The sequence below is a fragment of the Peromyscus eremicus genome, chromosome 6 (assembly GCF_949786415.1).
Source record: "Peromyscus eremicus chromosome 6, PerEre_H2_v1, whole genome shotgun sequence".
In the NCBI taxonomy this organism is placed as follows: Eukaryota; Metazoa; Chordata; class Mammalia; order Rodentia; family Cricetidae; genus Peromyscus; species Peromyscus eremicus.
Genome location: NC_081421.1, coordinates 65,259,657 through 65,276,819, shown reverse-complemented (window position 1 = coordinate 65,276,819; position 17,163 = coordinate 65,259,657). Strand labels below are relative to the sequence as shown.

General features: G+C 44.3%; 1 protein-coding gene across 1 annotated transcript; it reads left to right on the top strand.

The window, feature by feature from the left end:
* Positions 1–9,730: 9,730 nt before the first annotated feature.
* On the top strand, positions 9,731–11,579 carry Prr9 (proline rich 9). Its single transcript, XM_059264841.1, has 2 exons — positions 9,731–9,952; positions 10,439–11,579. The coding sequence occupies exon 2, from the start codon at positions 10,458–10,460 to the stop codon at positions 10,806–10,808; it is 351 nt and encodes a 116-aa protein (XP_059120824.1). The 5' UTR covers positions 9,731–9,952; positions 10,439–10,457; the 3' UTR covers positions 10,809–11,579.
* The last annotated feature ends 5,584 nt before the right edge of the window (positions 11,580–17,163 follow it).

The following is a 17,163-nucleotide window of genomic DNA, read 5'->3' as shown; positions in this document are numbered from 1 at the left end:
CTTCTGCCGCCTTAGAGGATTTGCTTTGTCTTGTGGTGGTTGTCACACAGCACTATGCCAAGAAGCAATCCTTGGCAGTGAGATCTATGAGAACTCCACGGCCTCTGCCTGTCACTTAGAGGAAGGTGCCTTTCCAGAGAATGCCAAGCCCTGTTAGAGCAAAGTCTGAATGGTTTCTTAAATGGGATTGTGTCTGGGAAAGTATGTAACTCCAGGAAACAAGACATGGGGAGTGTGTGTGTGTGTGTGTGTGTGTGTGTGTGTGTGTGTGTGTGAGAGAGAGAGAGAGAGAGAGAGAGAGAAAGAGAGAGAGAGAGAGAGACACAGAGACAGAGACACAGACAGAGACAGAGAGAAACAGAGACAAAGGAGATTGGTCAAAGATCTAGAAAAGTTCAAGAGTCAACATTCCACCAATCTGCCATAGCAGAGGGGCTCTGACAGACTGCCTGTGTTTAAACTCTAGCTCCACCTCCTAATGACACTGTGACTTTACATCAGTTGCTTTTCTTACTCATGCCTCAGTTTCCTTCACTGTCCCACAGGGAAGATGGCACAAACCGTGCTGCTGTTACAGTGCTATTTCAAGACTTAGAGTGGGAAGAGACAAAGGTCAGGTGTTTAGTGTACTGGAGCACAATAGACAGTGGGTGAAGAGGCAGTCCATTGTTCGCCTGAGCGTCATTACTCCATACTTCTAGGTAGACTCTAATTCTTCTGAGCATAGCACTCAGGTTCTCAGGTGCCCCTGCAGACACAGAAGCAGACACGAAGGGTGTGTATGCTGTATCATCTACCTCACTTTGATATGAAAATTCAATAATATGACACTACTTAAGGAACCCCCAATGAAGAGTATGTGGGCCCTTTGTTTTTGTAATATGTGAATCTATAAGATTTCAAAATTAAAACTTAGGTACAAAAATTAGATATGCGTGTGGGAGGACACCAGTTAGGAAAAGCATTCACAGCTGATATTTAGTGAAGATTTTACAAGGATTTAGAGAGTCCAGACAAACTAAACAAACTCACAAGAAGAAATGTATTGGCTTGTATTCCTGGGATAGGTACCGCAGTGGGATACAGAACTAAAGAGAACGATAGCAACCAAGAACCTCAGAGCCCATGTGCATGGACTCACCCACAGTTTTCCATCTCCCTCCCTCTCAGCGTGCGTCCCACTCGCTCGTGCATTCCAGGTGCACAGATCTAGTAGGTGAATGGTCAGACAGGAGGGTGCTCCTCTTACCTCCAGGCAAGCACCTGTTTTCCTAGAAGGTCATGAGCTTACTCCTGCCGCCAGGCAGCTGACAGTTTTGTCACACAGGTCAAACCACCTGTGCGTTGTAAGAGCCCACAACATTTACATGGAGATATGTTGGGGATTCTCTATAGTAGGAGTAAGAGATCATGAAAGAGATTGACCCAAGAATGGCTCACCATGTCAATACCTCCCCATCCTCCTAAGGGTGTTGAGAAAATGGTTCAGAACAGTCAAAGACAAATACAGATACTCAAAAAAAATGCCTGGAAAAAGATACCAGGAACAACTTCTGATTGAACCCCTATACTCATTATAGATATACTTCTAGGAGACAAAGCTAGACAAGGGCTTCATTCAGGGCACTATTTTCTCAGTTTCCAGATGTGAAAACTAATAGTTACTTTCTCTGACATGAAGAAGGCCTGAGTCTCAGAGTCTCCTGGCAGGATCTTGTCCCAAAATTCCTACGTTCTTATACCTCTGCTGGACATCAGAAACTTCTGGAAACCCTTGTGAGGTTGCAAGGAGGACTGTGATCAGCTGTTGATAACAAGAGGAAAAGCACCTCACCTCAGAAGCAATCAAGGGAAGGGGGAGGCTGAAAATAGAATGAGATGGCCTTCTGCATCTAAATTTTGACTAAAATAATAAATACCTAGAACTTAGTGTTAATGTGTCATTATTGGTCACCCTTTTAGAAAACAATTTTGCAAACATGGTAATAGATGTCAAAAGCATGACATGCCTCAACAGTTTGCCCTTGTGCATTCATTTCAGATAAATTAGACAAAAATAACTATGAAGGTGGGACTGGAAGCTAGGTAAATAAAAGCAACTATCACAGTGTAACTCAGAAAAAAGATGTAAATATCTAACGAGATTTGATTAAATTTAGACTTGTTACTTCATGGCGCATTGCTCAACCACTGAACCTATACTGAAGAAGGGCAGGAGCTATTATAGATCAGTGGTAGAATACTTCAGCATATCCAAAACCTTGTGTCTGCTGACCAACATAAAAAATAAGAGGAAATAGTAAGACCTCAGCTTGCATGAAGCAAGTATTTTCGATACAAAACCACTATGAATAATAACAGAAGAAAATTTGTTCCTGTCCTCACTGTTTTGTATAATGGGGATATAAGTAACTCTATCTTTATTGCTTTCTGAATTTTCATTAATCTGCACTTATTTGTTGTATAATAGAATAAAAATAATCATAAAATAATAATCAGTACTTCAAGGACTGCCAGAGTCTCTGATAGGTCTTGGAAGGGCATATGCACATTGCAGAGCCAAGTTCACCTTCAGCACACGGCCTTCCAAGCGGCGCTATTGAAAAATAGGCCAGGAGTTGAAGCCTCAGTTTCCAGAACCCCACGTGCTATCTAAGAGGAAGCCAGGTCTGAGAACAAAAAAATGTCTATTGCCAGCTTAGTACTTGTATCTTCCATGTAAATGAAACTGAAGATAGACATCTTAATGGTTACCTTTCCAACAAAGAGTTAGATCAAAGGCAGTTCTGGGGAAGAAGACCAGAATGTGATGAGGGTGCCAGAGCTCCACAGAATGCTGTAATTACTCCCAGCTCCCATAGCAGCCACCAAGTCTCTGCCTTAAATGGTAGAGAGTTATACAAATAAGCAACATCCCAAGAGTGAGATCATCAATCCGTGCAGTGCCAGATAGAGGGCTTACATAAAATGAGGTGGGCAGGGCCAAGCACTCTTTCTTCCTGGCAAAGCAGTTCTAAGGGTCTGTTCAGAGAGTCTCAAAGCAGATGCCACCACAGATCCCTAGCATTGGCAAGCTTTGAAGATCCAGGCTAGCTAGGATGCCCTTGGGCTAGAGGAAATGCTGCAGGCTACCTGTCATCTGCTATATGAACTAGTGCAATGGAGGGAGGCAGAGAGAAGGAAAGGATGAAAAATACCTGTTAAGACAACGCAATTGGAGGTCTTCCCCTCTGCTCCATTTGCCAGCTGGGCTCATGGAGGAACCAAAGGAGACTTCCACATCACTATCTGAGCTGGAAATGGCATTCCCAGGTGAGGAACCACTGAACCAAAACTACTGTGAGTTAGCTGGGTTGTCAGGAGATTTCTAACCCCGATTTAGGGCCCCTTGAGGCAGGCCCCAACTCAAAGTGGAAAAAATGGAAGACCAACAGCAAATCTAAGCAGGTTGAGGACATCATTTCTCCCCATGTCTGTCAGTGGCTCTTTTCCTGGGGCTCCTGCCCCCTTGAAGGTGAAGGCATGCACATTTGAACACTTTCTCACGTCTGTGAAGAACCACAGGCTGGTGTGCACACTTGCTGTCTTCTTGAAGCTCATGAAGTCTCCTCCGGTAAAACAGTCTGCTTTTTCATGTCCATTGCCCAAGACATGAACTTACCATATGACCTGGAACAAGGCCCAAATGATTTTACACCTCACTTTCATCATCTAAAAATCACAGTTGATAGGTAGGTCTGTGTTGCCTGTTAAAATCACATGCTGGAGCTAAAACAAGGAAGTGGAGTCAGGTGTTCTTATGTGGCCCTCTGGCCCAAAGGGCCTGTGATTTACACCTTCTGCCTGTCTGATTCAGACTCCCTGTGTGGGTGACATGAAGAGAAGGGAAGAGAAGTATAGTGCTCTCTCCACACGGGATTCATAAGCTCAGTAAACTCCAGAGGCACCTACGAGCCAGCAAACAGGATGAGCCACATTCTATACTTTTCAGCGTTATCAGACCCATTGCCCTGTAATAGGCAGGTGAATGAATCAAAGGAGTCTGGGAACTTTTATGATCTACACAAAGGAGATTGTTATTTGATGGGAATGGAGGAAAAACAATGATCTGCATTACCTGAGTCTCTCTGTCTAATTACATCCCAGCTCCCAATAATAACAGGTCCAGAAGTCGAGATTCTCAGATACCCTTCAAATCAGATCAGCACTAGTCTTACTAGAGGACTGAACATAGTCAGGGAAATTAGTCATCCTAAGATTTGGGGTGGGACAATCTCCCCAAAGATATCCAAGCCTCATTACTAACTAACTGGGCCACTGAGGTTGGTTTTTGAGAGACTCAGATGCCCCAAATCTCCTACTTTTCACCAAGGAGATGATAGATCATCTAAGATCACTCAGCCATCTTTCTCAGACCCTGCTACATGCAGAGAACAGAAGACTCAGTCTTCTAAACAAGGAGAAGGGAACCACGTACATGTGACCAAACACTTAGAAAGACACAGAAGTACCCAGGTTTACTGTTCCTTCTCACATTTATAGTATCATTTATAGCATCACAGAATGTGAAGGTTGGAATGAACCCTACTAAAAATCTGCTTTCCGAATGATGTCTGAAGGCCAGAGAGGGTCAAGTGACTGGTCAGACTCTGTTAAGGACAGAGACAGTACTAAATTGTCTACACATCACAGTGAATAGAAAAGTAAAGTCAAAGGTTAGGGAGTCAGAGTAAAGGATGTAGAACGGAGAACTGGAAAATCAAGGAAGGATCCACGGAAAAAGTAAGTCCTGAGCCGAGTCAATACAGGCCTTTATAGGTAGTATGAGGGTACCAAGTGTTACTGTATACTCTGAATTATTCTCTAAAGGAATTTGTGAATAGGATTTTTGGTTTCTCACAAAAAGGGAAATTAAGTCTCTAAGGGATTGCCATTAATCCGATACTGCACATGTTCTATGTGGTAGAGTCACTCCTGAACCCTGAGCATAGTTGTTCCATGGATCTTTAAGCCTCCTTTACCGAAAGAAGGTCTTGGTCGAGTGTGTTGATAGGACAAATGACGGGATCTTCTTAAATAAAGGAACTAGAAGGAGTTGCTGCTACTTCATCTGAGCCCTCACTCCTTTAAAGTTCCCAAGAGCGTCCAGATAGTGAGAAGCATTAGTTTCTTAGCACTTCCGTCACACATTACAGTTAATTTAGTAGAACAAAAACATAAAAAATGCACTGTAGCTCTCAAAGTCAGAAGTCTATGGGCTGTCTTAGCTACTTTTCTCCTGTTGTGATAAAACACCATGATCAAAAGCAACTTGGAAAGGGATTATTTCAGCTCACACTCCCAGACAACAGTCCATTACTGCAGGAGGACGGGGCAGCAGCTCACTTCAGGGCAGAGACCGTGGAGAAACCACCGCTTACTGACTAGCTCCTCATGGCTTGTTCTGTTTGCTTTCTTCTAAAACTTAGGACCACTTGCCCAGGGGTGACACTGTCCCTCCAGACAGGTGGACCCATCCACATCAGTCAAAAATCAAGAAAAAACCTGATAGGCCAGTACCTGTAGGCCAATCTTATGGGGGCATTTTCTCAACTGATAGTCCTCTTTCCAGACAGCTCAAGTTTGTGTCTAGTTGACAAATAAAAAGAAAATGACAGATGGTCTCAGTGGACTAAACTCAGAGTGACAAGCCAAGCTACATTGCTTTAGGGAGCCTCCTTGAGAGCATTTCTTCGGCTTTTCCAGCTTCCACAGCTTCCACAGCTGCCCTCTTCTTTTCATGTTCTTGCATCTTCTTTACCGACAACAGCCAGTGTGGTCTTTCACAGTAGATATTAGGGTTTCTTCCCCCTCTGCTCTTTCAAGGATCCTTGTTGTTTATTTTACACCCTTCCTTTGGATAACCCAAGATAATCTCTCTGTTTTAAAGTAGCCTGATCAGCAACTGAGTTTCCATCTCCTATCTAATTCTCTTTTGCCACACAACCAGTCTACTGATTAAGTAGAATGTCTTTGGCAAGTCATTATCCATCCTCCTCAGGAGGACTTTGCTATCAGTTTCAAGAATGGTCACAAATTAATTCAATGGCAGATGGGGAGGCCTTTTGGAGAAGCTGAACCCAGAGATCTATCCAAATGGGCTATCCACCACCATAAGAATATGATTTTGTCTCTGCATTTTCACATTGCTGTTTAGTTTCCTGGAGCTTATCCAAAATCACAGAAATGCATGTGGCATGAACAAAGTCACCTCATGAATCATGTTTAGAAACTTCCAGAAATGTCCAGCATATCCTCTCCCCTAATCTCTCATCCATGCCTAGCCTAAGATGGCTTCAGATTCTCCTTTCATCCCACAAGATCTCAGTGCTTCAAAACCTTCTAACTAAGACTCTGCTTTCAAACCTACCTGAAAATGCCCCTCCTCTAGTCTCTGCCTCCCAAGATCAACAAAGGGAACTTTTTCTGGCACGTAACTGCTGACCTCTGTCCATCTCCATCAATGTGAGTCCCTAAAAGAGCAAGGTTGTGCCTAGCAGAAAGAATAAATTAATAAACTCAGCAGTTGCTAGTTCCTTGCTTCCTACAATACAATAGAGTTTTCTTTGCCTTTTAAACAACATTCCACAGAAAAGACAAAAAAAAAGAGAGATAAAGAAGGGAGAAAAGAAACAGAAGGAGGAGATTAAAAATGAAGGGGAATGGAATGGGAATGAGTAGAGCCTTCCCATTCTACAGCTAACCCTCAAAGACTTTGCTTTTCAAAGACATTCATCAGTATTCCAAATCCCCTCCTCCTCCTCCTCCTCCTCCTCCTCCTCCTCCTCCTCCTCCTCCTTCTCCTCCTCCTCCTCCTTCTCCTCCTTCTCCCTGCCTCCCATTACCGTGCCAGGGCTGTGCTGGAGTTACACCAATCATTTAGGCAATGGTCATAAAACCCAAAATTCCACCTGTGTTCCCTCACTTCTCCGAGATATTTGATGGGATCTGGCTCAGTTGGGAACATCCTTGCCATGCAAGCAAGGGGACCTAAGTTTGAATTCAGCATTCACATAAAAAGCCAAGTATGGCTGTGGGTACCTATACCTCCATTACTGGGGAGCAGAGACAAGTGGATCCTGGGAGCTCAGGAGTCAGCCAGCCTACCTGAAATGGGAAACTTCAGCCAGAGACCTTGTCTCAAGAAAAGGAGTTAAGGAAAATAGAGAATGCCATGCATCTTCCTCTGGCTTCTACATGGCTGCATACTCATGTGCGTGCACTACACAACACACACAATAAAAAGAAAAATGTTTGATGTATCCCAACCCTATTTTAACATTCAGAGATATTCCTGATTTCTGCTGATTACTTCTCAGGAAATGAACTACATCTGCTTCTTCAAGACCTTAACCCCAAGGTAAGGGGAGCACCATCAGTTTTTAAAAGCTGTTTTTAAGTGTATGTGTGTTTGCCTGAATGTATGTATGAGTACTACACATGTGCAGTGCCTGCCGAGTTGAGAAGAGGGCACAGGATCCCCTGGAACTGGAGCTATGGAATAGTTACAAACTGTCATCTGGATGCTTGGAACAGAACCTCAGTCTTCTGCAAGAGCAGCTGGTATTCTAACCACTGCCCCATCTCCCAGTCCCAGAGCATTATCATTTTTAAAGTTACTGAAATTTAGTCAACATTAGCCAATAAAATAAGTTCATCATTCTAGGGACTCTAGAGTAGTGGTTCTCAACTACTCACAACTCTTTGGGGGTCTAATGACCTTTTCATAGGGATCCCCTAAGACCATTAGAAAACACAGATATTTACATTACAATTCATAACCTATCAAAATCACAGTTATGAAGTAGAATTGAAAATAATTTTATGGTTGGGGGTCACCAAAATATGAGGAACTGTATTAGAGGGTTGCAGAATTAGCAAGATTTAAAACCACTGCTCTAGACTCCTATCATGAATATTATTTCCCCTAAATATTAATATTTAATTGAATAAATGACTGTCTTTCATTTTCTATTAAAAGTCATCACCTTACTGGGCTCCACACTTCACATTCTTCATTGAGTCTTGTTGAAGTTCAGGTAATCCTGCTCGTTCTCACTCTCTGTCTCTGTCTCACTCTGTCTCTCTCTGTCTCTCTATCTCTGTCTCTGTGTCTCTCTCTGTCTCTTTCTCTCTCTGCTGCTGCTGCTCCATCTTCAGGAGGCCTGTTCTGCTTCTACCTGGATATGCATTCTACTGGATATTTTTTCAAACAGATTGCTATTTCTTGTGTCATTTCTTTACATCTTTAAGGATCCTATGCACTCTGTTTTGTGTATTGTATCCAAATTTTCAAAAGAATTATTTAAAAAGAAGAGAAAAAAAATTCTATGGTGGGACCGAGGTTTGTAAGTAGATCTTCCTCCACCTCACAGCTGTCTGTCTTGTATACCTGCCCTTTCATTCCTTCACTGATGCCTGTCCTCCATCAATAATCATTTATCTTCTCCGGTCTTCCAGTTATCACATATGTAATTTTGTCACAGGTTGGAACTTCAAATCCAGAATAATATAACAGCAACACTAAATGTCTATTTATAGATATATATAATATCATATATATTTATACATGCTATATAAATTTATATATGTGTGTGGTATATAAATATATTATATATATATATATATATATATCACAAACATAAATATTATGGGAGTTCATAAGGAAGTGAATTCCTGCCCGGTGGTGGTGGTGCATGCCTTTAAGCACGTGGGAAACAGAGATAGGCAGATCTCTGTGAGTTCAAGGACAGGCTCCAAAGCTATACAGAGAAACCCTGTCTTGAAAAACTAAAAAAAGAAAAGAAAAACAAGAAATAAATTCCTTTCTAGTTTACAGTGACCAGGGAAGACTCTTGAAAGCTGATAGACTTGAGTGGAGCTTGAAGACCGCCGGATTTCAACAGGTCCAGAGAAGGGATCGTCAGATAAGAGGGGCAAGACACAAACGAGATGGTGTATTGCTTTGAAACTTTTCCTTCCACCCCAATCCCAGCCCACCCCCAATTTCCATTAACCTAAATCTGACAAGATTTTTAGGAGGCAAGGAGACAGGCACTGTATTCCAACTTGTTTCCTTGGCCACTCAGAAAAGCTTTACTTTTCAAAAGGCACCAGAACTCAAAGTTGAGAAAAATGAGGTTGGCATCCTCTCTTTTCCCATTCACCATATTACCTGATTCAAGAGCAAGAAATTACTCTAATTTTCCTCAGGACTTTATACAGGAAAAAAATTCATGTCAGCCTAGGACACTGTGGGGCCTCAACTTAGAACCCTAAGCTAAAGAAAGCCATTTTCCTTGGGTCTGATTTCCATGCCTATTTCCAAGCCAAGACCAGTGTCTGCCTCACCATGTGAGGCAGAACCAAGAACCAAGCCTTGAGCTAGTCTAGACAAAATAAACGAAGGGGTTTTCTTCCTTGTGCAGGAACATCCAGTGGAAATGTTTAAAATACACCATACAAGTCCTCAACTCAGGCAGACCCCCAGGCCGTGGGCGTAGATTCTTCCTACTAGCAAAGATGAGATGAGCAAGACTGATCTTATCTCTCACCACATCCTGAACTGGTTTGAGTAGACAAGGGACCTCAGCCCTGGTTGAACAGACAGATAACATTTTATGAACATTCTTTTCCTGCTGCCTCTAATGAAAGAGTTCTGAGTGGAGCCCCTCCCTGCTGAGGTCTGGTGAGAACCCAGAGGCCAAAATGAAGGCTGATTAACAGGCATCACAGCAGTGACTCAAACGGTTCATGATTTCAGATGAAGCTTGTTATGGTGACTCCACAATTAGGACTTTAGCCCACGTGGCCCACCAGTCCTTCAGGAGGCCATACCAAGCACTATATAAAAGTCCCCCACCTTCCTAGACTTCACAATCCACATCCTTCGCTGAATCTTGTTGAAGATCAGGTAAGCATTCTCTCTGTCTCTTTCTGTCTCTCTGTCTCTCTCTCTCCCTCTCCCTCTCTCCCTCCCTCCTTCCCTCCCTGATGTTCCATCTCTTTGAGGCCACTCTTCTGTTCCTATCTTAGACTATATTTTCTACTATTTTTTTTAGACAGTTTGCCATTCTTGGACCACTTTAACTATCTCATGCATTCTGTTTAATATATTGTAGCTGTTTTTTTTAATTATTAGTTAAATTGTGTGGTAGGACTGGGGTTTTCAGCTTGTGCCTATCCAGACAAAATCAGGAGAACATTTTCATCTTGGAAACAAGTGTCAGAGGGAGCTGAGCTAGAGATATAAAAGAAAGAGACAAAAATCAATCTTAGAGTTAATTATGTTCTCCCCCATCCCCCTCTCAATCAATCCTCCACACCCACCCATATCTTTCCTACTTCCCAGTCTGGTGCCTTGAGTGCAAAACATCTCAAATCTTCTGTTTATTTTCAGGTTCTTCAAATCACCCAAGATGTCGTTCAGTGACCAACAGTGCAAGCAACCATGTGTGCCACCTCCATGTCTTCAAAAGACCCAAGAAAAGTGCCAGGCACAAGCTGAGGAAGGGTGTGTTCCCTCGTGTCAGGACCCCTGCCAAGACAAATGTCCACTCCAAGCTCAGGAGGCATGTGAGCCTCAGTGCCAGGAGATAAGCCAAGGAAACTGCCCACAGCAAGGCCAAGATCCATGCCTACCTCCAAGCCAAGACCAGTGCCTGCCTCAGTGTGTGGAGCCATGTCAGGAGCTAGCCCAAACAAAATGTGTGGAGGAGTTCCCACAGAAGCTCCAGGAGAAGTGCTCATCCCAGGGCAAGGCAAAGTAGCTGCTCATATGCCATCTGGAGTCAAGAAGATGGCCAACAGAAGAAAATCTAATCCCAGTCCCCACTCCGGTGACCTTCTCCTGTGGGTATCTCTGTACAATACACCTTCTTGTCTCCTGACTTCCTCAGGATTTCAGGACTTGGTCTGTGCCTCTGAAGATAGTTCTCTGTATCTCCCCAACCTCTGTGAATGAGTACTCTTCTCTGCAGTTGGTGGACGGTCTCTAGGACAGGAGTGGTGTGGTTATCCAGGGAGACCACCAAAGCCTAACACAGCTCTCCTGCGGCAAAAGCTCAACTATCCCTTGGTACATATTGCCCAAGGATGCCTCTGTTCATCTTTCAGGGCGCAAGGCTCTCTTTCAAGCCTCAACACAACCTGAATTTAATGACTTTATTCTAGGTATCACCACTACAGCAGGTGTTAAGAAGAGGTCCGTGGTGCTAACAAATCGAAAATGGTGTAGCTTTGTTTCTGCATCCTAACAAAATATGGTTGGACATTGTAATGTGGTCTGTGCTTTGTAAAACTGTTTTAAAAGATTGAATTCAAACAGGCAGTAAGGAAACACAAGTTGGGATCTTGGGATCTCTGTCAGTCTTTGTGCTTCGTGGAAGGTCTGCTTTGAACCATGTGGTTTGAGGGGGCTTTGGATGCCGTGTATGGTCTTTAGTTTGTGTCTCTGTGACAGGAGCTGGTTTGTCCCCAGCTCCCTTGCCTTTCTCTCCTTGGTGAAAGTAAAATATATAATAAAGCTGTTCCTAAGCTGATCCCTGAAGTGATGTGTGTGTGTGTCCCTTCCTTATCTCTGCTGTCTCTGTGGCAATGATAGCCTCCTTTTGGAAGGGAATCTGGGAAAAGAATGAAAACACATCTCACAGATGCACAAGACAGAGGCAGAGAGATCTCCTTTGGATCATATAGACCAGCCTGCTCACAGCCTCTCCAGGCTCATCTACACACACACTTCACATATGAGACAACACAGTAAAAAACTGAGACCTTCCCATGGTGAAAACCTCAGGCCCAGGTTCTTTGCACTGTAGTCTATTTGCTCTTTGGCCTCGTTTCCAGAGGAAAGGACTAAAATGGAGGGTAGAAAACTGTGCAGAAGAGATACCCCAGATAAACTCACGGACAGCTACACAGATCAGAGAGAAAGAAAGGTGCCTCTGAGATGAACACAAACTTGAGGGCCAAAGTGCCTGCCCTGCCATCTGGACAGATTTCGGTAAATCCAACCTAGGTGACCTGGTTTTGTCCCAGCGCTCCCTCACCTAAGAACAAAACAAAGCTGTAAACTTGTATAAAAGGGCAAGAAAATGCTGGGCTGGCATGAAAGAGCCAAAGGCTGTTTCTTCTTGAGTGCCCTGACCTGGCCTATGGGGAAGATGTGTCAAGGCTTGTCGTCAGAGCAGAACAGAAGCTCCTTATCCATCCCCCACCTCCTCCCTACTGGATCTTGAGAGAAGGACATGGGAGGTCATGTGGAGTCGATGTCCGAGCTGCTTAACTCAACTGAGGACCTCCTGACACATGAATCATACTAGTCTCTCAAAGTTAGATATTTTCTAGAGTAAGACACAACTGTGACAGAATTTGAGGAAAAGCTTCAAGAGGTCATGTGGAATTGTATGTTATTATGTGCATGTGGTCCAGGCCAAGTCCTGAGCCTCGTGCACATTCTCAACAAGATCCTCCCACAGCTTCAGGGAGTTCAGCTCTCCTCTGTTGAGGAGCATGCTTGACCTTGCGTAGGGCCTCATATTCAGAACTCTAACCCAGGTCACTCTGACTCCTGACTGTAGCCCTCACTGGCCTGACAAAAGTGCATGTGACACTCAAGGGAGACTTGGGGGAACTGTCTTTTCAATGATCGATCATCCTCATAAGCAATACCCAGTCATTTTCCAAATGCCAGGCACTCTGCCAGGTACTGGAGAAATGGTGAGCCAAGAGGTTAGTATCCCAGTGCAGAGCCAGCAGCTCACTTTCCTACCAGCTGCTCTTACCAACAGCCTTTTCCCAAACTCCCCTGGTCCTCTCAAGTCCCTGAACATCCCCCAGATGCCAGAATTATAGTTATCTTGCCCCAGTGGCTAGTTGAATAATTTTTTTCTCACCCATTTTCCACAATGAGAATAAAATTCCATTGATCTCCAGGGCCTAGCTGGTTCCCAGATGAATCCTGCAAAAAAAGTCTTCAAAAGACCTATCGTTGACACTTCCTCTGGGCTGACAAATCTCACAACTGTGTCTCTAGCTTGGCTCAAGTACAGCAGAGGTCTTTGTTCACTAACACTAAAGGCACACATTGGAATCCAAGATCAGATACCCAGACCTTGAGAGGAAGTGCGGGGCTAATGAGCAGGGACAGTCCAACCACATCAGATAGGGGAAGAGGCTGGTGATTACAGGGGAGGCCTCCCTCAGTGATGGGAAGGGTACCAGGCTGCAGATTGCAGATAGGAGAGCAGACGCCAAGCTGCCAGCAAAGCCTTCATCCAGCTGTCATGGGAACTTACACAGGGTCTTGTGCTCACAGAGCTCTGACCTAGGCTTCGCAATCCATGCTCACAAAGCCCAGAGGCCATGAGGACATCTAAATCCAACCATATGACAGTCAGATTGCCCCAGCTGACTACATGTGTACTGAAGCCTTTCACAGGGGAAAGACGCATTATCAAGGAGATTCCCAGTATTGTGACTTCGAGGTGATAGATAAATGGGTGTGTAGCAATAATGGACCTGTGGGGAAAACACACACTGATACAAGTTCAAGAGAGGGTGATGTGGATTCACTTATTATTCAAAAGAGCTATGGAGAGCCCCACAACCACCACCAATGTATTGAATCTGACTCCATAGAGCCACAGTGGCATGAAAAAGAAATGTAACTCGAACAACGGAGAAATAGCCAATTAGAAACTTGTCACATATTTGGTAAAAAAAAAAAAGAAAAGAAAAGAAAAGAAAAGAAAAGAAAAGAAAAGAAAAGAAAGAAAAAAGAAAGGAAGAAAGAAAAGAGAGAAAAAAAGGAGAAGGAGGAGGAAGGAAGAAAGGAAGGAAGGAAGGAAGGAAGGAAGGAAGGAAATAGTGCAGGAGTCAAGACAGTTGTCCTAAAATATTTTAAGTGCTTTTAAGAGAGAAGAATGAGATTTCTATGAAGTAGCAAAGGACAAAAGTTGGGGTTCACAGGCAGAAGCTATGAACTGTGGGTCTGTTCTAAAACGTCCTTATGACTAGATTTGTATCGAAGAAGCAGGAGCTGCTGGCGATGCTGTGGATGCATCGTGTCCCCAAGAGTTGGAAATGTACAAGACCGCAGGTGACACCCAAGCCTTCCCAGTGTCCCCATCTGTAAGCCTGTCTGTGCAGAACTAGGACCTGCCACAAGGGTTCTCCCTAGAAACAAGAGATCGCAAAGCTCTGACCCCCGAGCCGAAGCAGCAAGAAGGCCACTATCTTCTAGAACACTCTTTGGTGGCTTTCTGAGATTCTAGGCTCCTGGGGACCAACAAAACATGTGATGCCAAACTTAAAGCCAAAAATAAGGACAAGTAAATTATAGGAAGTAGTTTACTCATATTTGGAGGTCTCGAATGTGTTTTAGGAGCCAAGAAGATGTCAGTCCTAAGCACACTGTAGCAGTTCTTCACTACTCCCCAAATCCAGTCTCCCAGCTGGGTTGTTTTCCTCATCTCCTCCTCTCACAGCCTTATGTTTTTGTCATCCAGATTTCTTTCCTCCTTGTGCCAAGTGGCCCACCTGTTTTTCTGCCTGACAATCCTTCACAGCCTCCTTTCTACCTGCAATTGCCTCTGTCTGACTTAGTTTCCCCCACTCCTGTGTCTACCAGTCTATGAGACCCCCCTCCATGATGCCAGGCTCATTTTCTCAGTGAAGGGATGGGTATTCAGCACAAGACACCCCAAGACCAAGTTCTCGGGACAAAGCAGATTTATTTGCCCCAGAGGGACAAAGGGCAGGGGATAAGAGACAACAGGAGCTAGAGGATGAGGAAGAAGGGAAAAGGAACAAAGGAGAGGGGGAAGGGATATTTGTCCCAAGAGACAAAGAACTCCCTTTGGATAGAGAGGAGACAGACATTAGCACATAGGCAAATGGCAGTTTATAAAGGTAAAGGGGAACCCCAGTGTTAGGATGAGTGGTTTGTTTTGATTGGGAATATTAATTAGGTGAGCCAAAGGAGGCTTTTGGTGGCTGGACTTCAATACTTTGAAAGCTGGGCCTTGGTCGTTAGTCTCAGGAGGAGAAAGTGGCCAAATAAGGGAATGGACCTTGATAACTAGCTTAAGGAATGTTATCTAATGGTTTTTAGCAAGGCAGAGGGAATAGGGAAGGGCAAGGCCTGCCAGAGCCATGTTTGCCATGCTCAGGCTGGCTAGAATCCCTTCGCTAAGGATAAAGGAAGTACACAAGGGAGGTCGCTGTCTTGCCTCTTGGGCTCCATGTAGCTATGCTGGTCCCAGGGATCTGTTCCATGATCTGCCAATGCTTTGTAGCTGCCTGGGTGTGAACAACACTTATCTTGACAGCCGAAGAGCCCCAGATGTCTCCTGGAACTTGCTATACTCTTTACCTGACTCCATAGGACCAGGCACCTGAGGTCCAAGATATCCTCATAGTTGGTCCACCAGCACAATCCCGAGGCAGAGACAAAGATCCTCTGGGATTCCCTTGTCATTCCTGGTGAAGTGATCAACTCATCTTGATTTATCTAGGAATTTCCAAATTTTCACACTGAAAATTCTGCATCCTGGGAACCCACCCAGTTCTGGACGACCTGGGGCATTGTTCTCCCTTGTAGTGTACCTGCATACAAAGATGTGATGTTTGGTGTTGCAGAAGCACAGAAGGAAAGCAAATAAGGTTGTCCATATTGGAGCAATTTACAATCCAGGAGACCTTTCTGGAAACCTGAAGAGTTAATGTCAAGTACCTGTCCCTTCATAAGCCCTTTCACTGTGGTTGCATGGGGAACTAGATCAGCAGGCAGGTGATCTAGTTATCTAAGTTATCACTATATAAACACAAATCAGCAGGTCCTGACCCAGACAGCTGATGTACTGGGGGATACGCCCTGTCCCTCCATCCCCATTGCCATCTAGTCTGGACATTTCCGCTAATACCCTTCTTTCTCTCTCACAAAAAAAAAAAAAAAAAAAAAAAAAAAAATCACCTGCCTTAAACCTACAGCCAGCTACAGGATGATGCAGGCAGGCTGCCAGAGCCTCCTCCTCTCCCCTCTTTCCAGGCCTGCCTCATAGCTTATCTGTTCTCCTTTGAAAGCTACTGAGGATTCATCTTTTCCTTTTCCAACAGCACCACCTAATGACCACAGATGCACTCAGCCTTCTTCAGGACACATTACAACTGACTTTGATTGAGAGACTGACTCACAGACTGGGTCACAGCCAATGGGCCAGCCAGTCATGTGGGAATGGAGAGCAAACGTTGGTGCCAAGAAAATGGGAGCTGCAGTGATTTCTGCAGGACACACGTGGCCCTGCAGGGCCTGTTCCAGATGTTGTGTTGGATAGTCCCCACTGATCAGCTTTTACTCCTTTGAATAAGTGGGAGCAGAAGGGGGAGTCTCTGGACACATTTCTGTGTAGACCAGGATTATAAATCCTTCAAACAAATGGTCCGGGCTGTCGTGTTTGAGGGGGGCTAGATTTCTTTTCATATTTCAATCGTCATATCCTTTGCACTTGAATTGCTTACAGGTTGCCTATGGTTTCTTTTCTCTCTGAATGAAATGAAACAGTTTTGGCTGAGCGATCACTAAAGGGATCCCCACATCCAAAAACACAGAATGAGCTTCTCAAACCTATGGCAACCCTAGTGACGCAACAAGTGGGAACTGTCATTCACACTGCTTGCTTCCACTCCCTTCCCCAGCTCAGAGCATGGAAGACAGAACTTCTCTAGAGTACTCTGGGAGAAGGTGCCCCAAGTGGTTAGTGAAGTGGCCCGACTCTTCCCAAGTCTCGGGTTTCTGTGTTAACACACCCTAGCAATAAAAATATTTCCGTACGACCAACAAGCATAGGAAAACACTGCTTAGCCCACTGTCCATCAGAGAAATGGAAATTTTAAAACCGCCGTGGAACATAAGCATACTGACTAAGATGCCTAAAATTAAAAGGCAGCATGCTGGTGTTGGTGAGGCTCTGAGAGTGCAAACCTAGCAACTATTTTGGAAAATTCTTTACCAGTAATAACTGAAGCCAAATGTACGCATAGCCAGTGACTGCAGAGTTCCCTCCTAGCCGTGGGTCCTGGATGTGGTCACCTAAAGCTTATACGGGATACTCATTCTAGTGTTAC

What these genes read in the sequence shown, in the direction of transcription:
- Prr9 (XM_059264841.1), top strand. Translation starts at nt 10,458, where the DNA reads ATGTCGTTCAGTGACCAACAGTGCAAGCAACCATGTGTGCCACCTCCA.